This window comes from Pollachius pollachius (assembly GCF_949987615.1).
Source record: "Pollachius pollachius genome assembly, chromosome: 18".
NCBI lineage: Eukaryota > Metazoa > Chordata > Actinopteri > Gadiformes > Gadidae > Pollachius > Pollachius pollachius.
In genome coordinates, this window is record NC_136951.1 from 14,149,353 (window position 1) to 14,159,352 (window position 10,000).

General features: G+C 46.9%; 1 protein-coding gene across 1 annotated transcript in view; it reads left to right on the forward strand.

Moving 5' to 3' along the window:
• LOC307089812 (kinesin-like protein KIF21A) overlaps window positions 1-10,000 on the forward strand; it is a gene marked incomplete at its 5' end in the record, with an annotated part of 43,292 nt that overhangs the window by 24,751 nt on the left and 8,541 nt on the right. The window contains 12 exon segments of the mRNA XM_079756242.1: window positions 916-984; window positions 1,308-1,450; window positions 1,575-1,719; window positions 1,993-2,187; window positions 2,797-2,898; window positions 4,007-4,172; window positions 4,628-4,648; window positions 6,068-6,125; window positions 6,546-6,600; window positions 6,902-7,101; window positions 9,279-9,500; window positions 9,657-9,692. Of these exon segments, the coding sequence (XP_079612368.1) occupies window positions 916-984; window positions 1,308-1,450; window positions 1,575-1,719; window positions 1,993-2,187; window positions 2,797-2,898; window positions 4,007-4,172; window positions 4,628-4,648; window positions 6,068-6,125; window positions 6,546-6,600; window positions 6,902-7,101; window positions 9,279-9,500; window positions 9,657-9,692 (1,412 nt within the window).

Consider the following 10,000-nt stretch of genomic DNA (forward strand, 5'->3'; position numbering starts at 1 on the left):
TTATATATTTATGTAATCAAATTAGACAAACGTATATCTTTAGAGTTGCCTGGTAACTGTAGTCACCTAGCAACCTAGGTGTCAGCCAACTAGTGTTGCCAGATATAATGAGGAAAAACAGGCAACGTTAAGTCAGAATTAGCCCCGGTGCGCTTTAATAGTGAGTCTTATTCTAACTCGGAGCAGATTGTGAGCCTTGTGTGATTAATAACCAGAGGGCCTAGCGCGGTGTGTTTGTGTGTGTGTATGGGCTCTGTCCTGAGACGTATGATGGGAAATGGAGCTCAGACTCCGCCGCTGTTGCTTGTTATTTCCCTGCTGAGATCAGGCGTGTCGCCGTTGTAGGGTTACGTAAGGCGGTCCCTGTCAGTGTATTGTTCACATGTAGTGAGTCTACAGTGGATTACATCTTAATTACAGCTGAAGTTGTTTTCTTACTTATTAAGTCATTACTTTCATGTTTTTCCTTACTATTTATTTATTTATTTATTTATTTTGTTTTGTTTGACATGGACATAACAATATCATTGGATGAACCAGATGCATTGTTATAAGTGTATTAGCATTAACGCTAGTTTTAGACACCTGTCCAGGGGGAGGCTTTTTTTAAAAAACAAAACAATCAAAGAAAGAAACAAGATAAAATATTAGAGAGGGAAAACCTGATAAAAAAAATCCAATATACAGTGTTTAAAGAGCAGCAGTATAATGATATATTTACAAAATATCTACCTGGAGTACAGCAAAGGCAGCATGATCAGACAATAAACCAGTTGTAAATTATGCTCCACATGTCAGTTCCCCTTTCCCACCAGTAGACACCAGTCTCTTGGAGAACAAAATAAACGATGTCTAGCGAGAGACAGAGCCGTTTGAGGGGCTGTACTGAAGCTGTCTCCTTGTGCCGCTCCGCAGCACCAAGTGAAGCAGCTGGAGGCCCAGAAGAGGCAGCAGCAGGTCATCCTCCGGCGCAAGAACGAGGAGGTGAAGAACGGAGACCACCGAACCATCGTCTGATGCCAATTGCTATGTCTCTTTCTATTGCTGTTATTTTTTTTCTTATTGTTTTTTAATAACTTTTGTGTACCTTTTGAACTGTTTCCTTGACTGCCGAGAAAGGCGCCTTCAAATTAAATGTGTTATTATTATCATTATTATTGATTAATTAATTTATTCTTAATTGTGTCATCGTTAAGAGCTAAGCGATGACACAAACCAAACCTCAGGGGTCAGTCAACGAGCCCCTCCCCTGGGGGGGTTCCCCTCCGTGAGGACGGTGTGATGACTTCCTGTTTCCTGTTGCCCAGGTGACGGCCCTGAGACGGCAGGTGAGGCCGTCCTCAGGTAAGGTGGGCCGGAAGGTCAGCCTACCTGAGCCGCTGCCAGACCCCGCCCAGCGGCCCCCCACAGGGGGGAGACTGCCGGGGTCCGCCCCCGCCAACGGAGCCAGGTGGGTGGGGGTTTGTGTCTGTGTGTGTATGTGGGGGGGGGCATGTGCGAATGTGAAAACCCTGTTATTAACCGTTTTAAAATAAAGTTGATGACCGACTGATTCTCCCTCCCCACGTACACAGGAAGTCCCCGGTGCAGACAGGAAGTGCTCCCACGAAGCGCGCGGCCCGTGTGAAGTGGCAGTCCCTGGAGCGGCGCATCAGTGACATCATCATGCAGAGGATGACCCTCTCCAACATGGAGGCCGACATGAACCGCCTGCTGAAGGTGACCTCACTAACATGGAGGCCTAGATCGTTAGCTTAGCATAACCTTAAGTTTTACACCTTTGTTACACACTTCCACTGCCACAAACACACACACACACACACAGGAACAATCAAACACACACACGCACACGCACACACAGAAATAATCAGTCCTGTTGGGTTTCCTCTCGGGTTTCCTCCCAAACCTACTCTGAACTTCTAACTCATAGATTCTAGGTGTTTCAAAACACAATTAAAATCAAACTTTTACTTTGAAAATCTCTGCCCCCAGAAACGTGAGGAGCTGACCCGGCGCAGCGAGCGGGTGAGCAGGAAGAGAGAGAAGATGGTGGTGGACGGGGCGGACGCCGACCGCTCGCTGCCCTCGCTCCAAGAGGAGCTGGAGTCGCTCGCCGCCAACATCGACTACATCAACGACAGCATCGCCGACTGCCAGGCCAACATCATGCAGATAGAGGAGGCTAAGGTCAGGAGCAGAGGGTTCTGGATAATGTACTTTATTAGAGGATATATTACCAACATCCACCACATCATGCAAATAGATGAGGCTAAGGTCCGGAGCAGGGGCTTCTGGGTAATGTAGTTTGTAGTTAATTAGTTAAATGATTATTGATATATTACGAACAGGGACTACACGCAGATAGAGGCACACACATACACACACGCACACTCACTCACTCACTCACTCACTCACTCACTCACTCACTCACTCACTCACTCACTCACTCACTCACTCACTCACACACACACACACACACACACACACACACACACACACACACACAGGATGTTAATCAAAGGGGTTCTGGGTAATGTAATTTCGTTCATTGTGTAGCGAAAATGAGCAACTACACAGTAGCATGCGAATTGGTGTTAGTCAAGTGTTTAAGCTATTATACTCACAGTAGACTGTAGAGTTACCCCTTGCAAAAAAACCCTCCTACCTTAATGATTTACACATACTGTACAGAGATCTTGAAGTCATTTTAACCTGTAGGTGGCAGCAGACCGACATTAGTAACATCGTTGGGATTGTGTGTGTGGTTCTGTGTGTTTCTCTCCTGATGGGAGACAGGAGGAGGGAGACACTTTGGACGTAACCACGGTGATCAGCTCCTGTAGCCTATCAGAGGCCCGCCTCCTGCTCGATCACCTCATCTCCATGTCCATCAATAAGGTACCCTCTCAGATCCAGGACATAGTCAGCACCGCAACATACTCACAACGCAATGGTCTATTCTCAGATCCAGGACATAGTCAGCAACACAACATACTCCCTACAACGCTTTGGTCCATCTACAGATCCAGGACATATTCTACTCTGCACCTCGAATACTCACTAGTCCACTCCCATACATCTACAGTCTCAGGTTATGGTCAGTACCACAGTATTGGGACATGTTCTAACTACAGTGCCAGGTTGAGTCAATATAAGAATTCAATATAAGAAGTATCAAAATATATTTGGCACCAGAATCTAGTCTGGTGCCAAAGTCTTTAAAATGTAAAAATAAAAGCAGGACTACACACAATGCCTCATTCAAGCAACAAAAGCTTTTATTGGTCTCTTCTTTTTGCTCACAAAGGTCAGGGTGATTACACTTCAGTTGGCTGAAATTGCTGCCAGTTTGCTACCAATTTGAGCCAATCCAAAACAAACGCTAGCCCTGCCGTTTGCATTGCCTGGAATCCCGTAGGTGGGACGCCGCTGCCTGCCCCCCAGCCCTCACCCCAACCATCTTTACCCCTCTTGTTCAAAATTGACATATGTAGACATCAACAGATAGAAAGAATATCACTCAAACGTAATTCTACAGCTGAGTGTAACTGGTTAGAAATGCCACAGCCATCCCTCATCTCTTCTGCAGTTGCCTCATTCGAAAGCAACTGCCTCTGCATGAGGCCACTGATTGGTCGAGGCCCTCGACCAATCAGGGCAGATCTTCCCTGATTTGTTGGGTAGCGGATGATTTGGTGTATCCCCCACACTTACTACGTTAAGCACTTAAGGTGTCTTGAAACGCTCTTCATCAAAGCAAGCACATACAAACACTCCTAGAACAAGTGACCTGTCCCTCTTCTAAACCCTCTGTGGCGTCATTTGCACAACATTTACATTTACATTCAGGGCATTCGGCAGACGCTTTTATCCAAAGCGACTAACAATAACCAAACTTGTCAGAAGAACGAGGAACGACACTGTATCGCTTTCAGTACAGTAAGGATGTTCACAGAACCAAGGACCTTGTTGGTGAAGTGCCCCACCCTCCCCCCTCCGCCCGCAGGGTCTGCTGGCCGCCCAGAAGGACTCCCAGGTGAAGGTGATGGAGGGTAAGCTGAAGCAGACGGAGATCAACAGCTCCACTCAGAACCAGCTGCTCTTCCACATGCTGAAGGAGAAGGCGGAGCTCAACCCCGAGCTGGACGCGCTGCTGGGGAGCGCCATGCAAGGTACGGCGCGCGCGGCGCACGCCGACTGTACACACGCTTAAAGGCTTAGCTATGGTTCCACGTCGATGCAACGCAAGGGGGTTTGCGGATCCATCGCGTCCTTACGGAACCTCCTTGCGTCCACCGCATGGGTTTACGTAAGCGGACCAATCACAGCCCCCCGCTGCTGTGTTGAGGCGACGCAGCAGCGGGGGGCTGTGATTGGTCTGCTTGCGTAAACCCAACGCAAACCTGAAGCAGAACCAAAAAGGTTAAAGTCTGCCGTCGTTGATTGCGTTGCGTCACGGTAATCGGTAAACGGTACACAGCGACGTTACCTCGTTAAAAGTCCAAGAAATGTGATATTGTTTTATAACCATGGGACGCGGGGGTGTGACCGGGTTCCACAGCCACGGTTATTGATTTCGTTCCTCTTTGTTGTGTTTTCTTGTCTCTGTCGTGGTTTTTGTGTTCAGAGTTAGGTTACCTGTCCTCAGGTGAGTAATGGAGTCAGGGGAGCTAGGCAGACGCACAATGCAGGATCTCTGATTGGTTAAAATGTAATGAAAAAAATAAACCAATTAAACAGTTCACGTAATTTAACCTATTCTGGAGATGAGCTCAATGTTAGCTAAATTAGGTTAGCATGCTAAATGTTATTATGCTTATAAGGCTGATGTAGTTAGCTAACTTTATGTCGAAAATTAGCCCAACCCAACCTTATGTAGCAGGTTAGCAAGCCTTATGTAGCTTCGTGTCATCCTTGTGTTGTGTAGCTCATTAGCAAAACAAAATCAAGTGTTTGCAAACGGGTGAATTTTCCAAGTCATTCTAAATATATCTAAGGCTAGAGTCCTGCAGCGTGCCTCGCTAGCTCTGAATGCTAACCAAGTGGGTGTATCACACCCATGGCCTGCATGAGGTGCTAACTGTTGAAGTCCCTGTTGTTTTGCCTGCAATCTCCCGTCTGTTGTTGAACTAAAAACTCATCGTCCACCAGAACACACACTAGAACCAAAGAACACATTAAGTACCAACACCACTAAAACACACTAGAACCAAAGCCCACATTCAGTACCAACACACCCAGAACACATATGCTAACCAAAGCACACATTCAGTGCCAACACCTCTAGAACACACTAGAACCAAAGCTCACGTTAAGTACCAATACCACTAGAACACACACTAGAACCAAAGGACACATTCGGTACCAACACAACCAGAACACACACGAGAACCAAAGCACACATTCAGTACCAAAACCACTAAAACCAATAAAAGAACCACAGCACACATTAATTACCAACACCACTAGAACCAAATCGGACATTAAGTACCGAAACCACTAGAACCTGGATCACACACTCAGTCACTCGCTCATTCGCTCGCTGACTTACTCACTCACATACACCAATACTAGAGCACACACACTGGTCTGTACACAATAACATGCACTCTGGTCTATACACGATAACACACACTCTGGTCTATACACGACAACACACACTGGTCTATACACGATAACACACACTCTGGTCTATACACGATAACACACACTCTGGTCTATACACGATAACACACACTCTGGTCTATACACGATAACACACACTCTGGTCTATACACGATAACACACACTCCCCCTCCCTCACTCAGGTATTCTACTGACCGTCTTTAAGTAAAACATCTTACCTTGCCCTGACCCTTACCCTCTGACCCTTGAACCTTGACCCCTGCTGAATAATCACAACTCCCCCCCCCACCCCCCATGACTGCTGCCTGAAGCCAACAAGTGTTCCACAATAGATTATGTTGATGGTGTTTAAAAAACACACTCATATCCGTCGTATGTGTGTATGCGTTTGCATGTGTGTGTCTGCCTGTGCGCGTGTGTGTGTGTGTGTGTGTGTGTCCAGAACACGGAGAGGACAGCAGTAGTGATGAGTCAAGTCCCAGTCCGACCGCAGGCAGCAGGTATGAAATATGACACCTAATTTAAAGTTCTTACCTAATTTATCTAAAACCATATTGTGTCCTCTGGGATTAGAGCACCGCCTCATCGTGTGTTCCTGTAAGGGTTCGGGTTTGAGCCCTGTGAGCCCACTAGTATGAACAGGAATCAAATCACACTCAGAACAGCACTAGAAACAATACTATGTATTTGTATTAATATTATTGAAAAATTACCTCTATGAAATCTGTAAAATCCCCCTGAAATGCACACAATATTTATAATATATTGTGAACCTCTTTAGCTATATATAATATTTGTAAGCGGTACAGATTTGCTTTGCAGAAATCCCCTTTACAGGCCTGAAGCTCTGGGGTATTAGGTATTATCCGTGTATGATGGGTGAGATGATGCAGTGTGAATCATGTGTTTCCTTTGGTTAGCACGCTGGCTCCAGACCTGATGAAGTTATGTGGAGAAGGGAGACAGAGGAGTAAGGTACGGCTCATCGTATCGCTACACTATTCAACTCAACTTTATTGATACTGCACCTTTCATACACAAGGCACACTCAGTGGGCTTCACATAAAGACATGTCATACAGAAACACAGAACAGGAAAAAGAAAAAATGCAGAAAATAAATTAAACAATTGAATTTCAATAAAATAACTGTAACTGTTACTTAACCCAAATCGCTATTTTAAGATCCTAAGATCCTCATAATTTGCCATACTTTTTGTTTGGTCGAGTGACCTGTCAATCAACCTCCCTGTCGACCAATCCTGTGCTCTTCCCCAGGCTCGGAGGCGGACCACCACCCAGATGGAGCTGCTTTACGCGGGCAGCGAGGATCAAACCTGTGACCCGCTCTCGGAGGACCCGGCGGCGCTGCCCGTCTCACCCCCACTGCCTGCTGACATGCACGCTCCCACCACAGTGCACGTGAGCGAGCGCGAGAGCACAGCCGCCGCTCCGTCCATGCTCCGGACACCAGGCCGGTAGGTTCCCCCTGTGAGGACGTTGAGGACCTGCGGGTCTAAACCAGAGGTCTAGAGGTCTAGAGGTCTAGAGGTCTAGGGGTCTAGAGGTCTGGAGGTCTGGAGGTCTACAGGTCTACAGGTCTATTGGTCTATAGGTCTACAGGTCTAGAGGTCTGGAGGTCTACAGGTCTGGAGGTCTACAGGTCTAGAGGTCTGGAGGTCTAGAGGTTTGGAGGTCTGGAGGTCTAGAGGTCTGGAGGTCTATAGGTCTAGAGGTCTGGAGGTCTGGAGGTCTAGAGGTCTGGAGGTCTAGAGACCTAGAGGTCTATAGGTCTACAGGTCTATAGGTCTACAGGTCTACAGGTCTATAGGTCTGGAGGTCTGGAGGTCTGGAGGTCTTGACTCACAGCCTCCTCGTTCCCCCTGTGAGGACATTAGGACCACAGGTCTGACCCAGAGGTCTGGAGGTCTGGAGGTCTTGCCTCACAGCCTCCTCGTTCCCCACTGGGAGGACGTTAAGGAGCAGGTCTGACCCAGAGGTCTGGAGGTTTGGACTCACAGCCTCCTGGTTCCCCCAGTGAGGACGTTGAGGACCAGCGGGTCTAAACCAGAGGTCTACAGGTCTAGAGGTATATAGGTCTAGAGGTCTGGAGGTCTACAGGTCTACAGGCCTATAGGTCTATAGGTCTACAGGTCTAGAGGTCTGGAGGTCTACAGGTCTGGAGGTCTACAGGTCTGGAGGTCTACAGGTCTAGAGGTCTGGAAGTCTAGAGGTCTGGAGGTCTGGAGGTCTAGAGGTCTGGAGGTCTAGAGGTCTGGAGGTCTATAGGTCTAGAGGTCTGGAGGTCTAGAGGTCTGGAGGTCTACAGGTCTAGAGGCCTAGAGGTCTACAGGTCTACAGGTCTATAGGTCTGGAGGTCTGGAGGTCTGGAGGTCTTGACTCACAGCCTCCTCGTTCCCCCTGTGAGGACGTTAGGACCACAGGTCTGACCCAGAGATCTGGAGGTCTGGAGGTCTGGAGGTCTTGACTAACAGCCTCCTCGTTCCCCACTGGGAGGACGTTAAGGAGCAGGTCTGACCCAGAGGTCTGGAGGTCTTGACTCACAGCCTCCTGGTTCCCCCAGTGAGGACGTTAAGGAGCAGGTCTGACCCAGAGGTCTGGAGGTCTGGAGGTCTTGACTCACAGCCTCCTGGTTCCCCCAGTGAGGACGTTAAGGAGCAGGTCTGACCCAGAGGTCTGGAGGTTTGGACTCACAGCCTCCTCGTTCCCAAGCCACATAAGCCACACTTTACTATTCACATTTACCATCTTTTTATTTGTTGGTTCAATGTGTTTATGGATATTTATATTGACTTCTTAAGCATTATCATTGTTATGAGTAGCTTTTTTTTTATGTTTATTTTATCCCTGAAAATATTGATTTTTATTATTTGCACCAAAATAGATTATTTGTGAATTAGGATTCTGCATTTGTTCACAGCCTTAAATTCATGAGGCTGTTTTTTGGCACATAACCATGTTGCCTACTCAGTGGTTCTTGGACATTACTAACGTATTGGTGGAACTCTGAAACTGAATTCAGAAAAGAGAAAGTTTGAGACTTACTATTGGTACCTGAGGACTTGGTAAGGCACAGACTGATTAAGCAAACGTACACAAAGCTGCTGCCACTCAGTCCAGGAAAGCATCTCACTTTAACTTTACTTTGAGAAGCTTGTGTAAGGTTGAGCTAATGTCTTTTTATAGCCGGCAGTCACGGTTAAAGTCACTGTTTCGTTGCCACAGAAACTAACATCCAGAGTATGTATGTTTTTATTTTTAGGAATCGTACAGCCTCATCAAGTTTGAGTGCTTCGTAGATTAGTTTCGTAAACATCTAAAGCATCTTAAAGCATGTTATGATGAACGAATGATCCTGTTTTATGGTCGGAACCAAATTGTTTGGTTCGGTAGGGCTTACATGCTATGTTAGCTAAGCTCTCGTGCGGCATCATGTTACGTTACGTTAGAGGCCAGCGCACCCTGGTGTAGACGATCAGTATTGGTGCTACGTAAGGTTGGCAAACATGCTATGTACGTTTGGCCAAAATAAAGCTAACATGCTACGTAAGTCTGGCTGACATACAGCTAACATGCTACCTAAGTCTGGCCTACATACAGCTAACATGCTACGTAACTGTGCATCTGTTTTCAGGTCAGGTGCCAGGTCTCCTATGGGAGCTGAGAAGAAGTCGATAGAGCGATCGCCGCTCAGTCACAGACGGTTCCTCGAGAGAGGACAGACCCCCGGCCATCCATCCCAACACTCAGCCACCCCCAGCCCCACACACCCTCACACAGCCAACCCGTCTCCCACACCCACGCACACGGCTAGCGCAGCCGAGCTAAAGACCAAAATCTCAGATTACAAAGCACAGTAAGTTGAACCAGCGCAACCACAACTTTACATTTTGCAACTCCGATATATGTAGATTATTTTCGAAAATGTGCTCGTTTAGCAGTTAGCATTTTGTGGAGTTATAGACTCATCTGCGACCTCTGATCGCTGACCTGTTTTTATTTTGTGTTTCAGGTCAGAACAGACGATGTCCATGTCGGAGGGACACAGGTGAATATTATTCTCTGTGATCCCAACTCAACCCTCAACCCGCTTCCTGCGACTTTAGTAGAACAGGAAGAGGTTTAGACACAGTTAGCATTCGCATGACATGTGTCAGTTTTTATCGTTGTTTATTTATCAGTTATTTAAAGTGAAGTTACTGCTGAGACAAGTGGTTTGAGTAGATAGACGGATTGATGGATCGGTGGATGGCTGTTTGTTTTAACCCCAAAGGGGAGTTGGAACAGAAGCACACATTCTGGAACAGAATATCAACATTAAGAGTGGGAATAAAGTTGCGACTAGAATCAAAATAA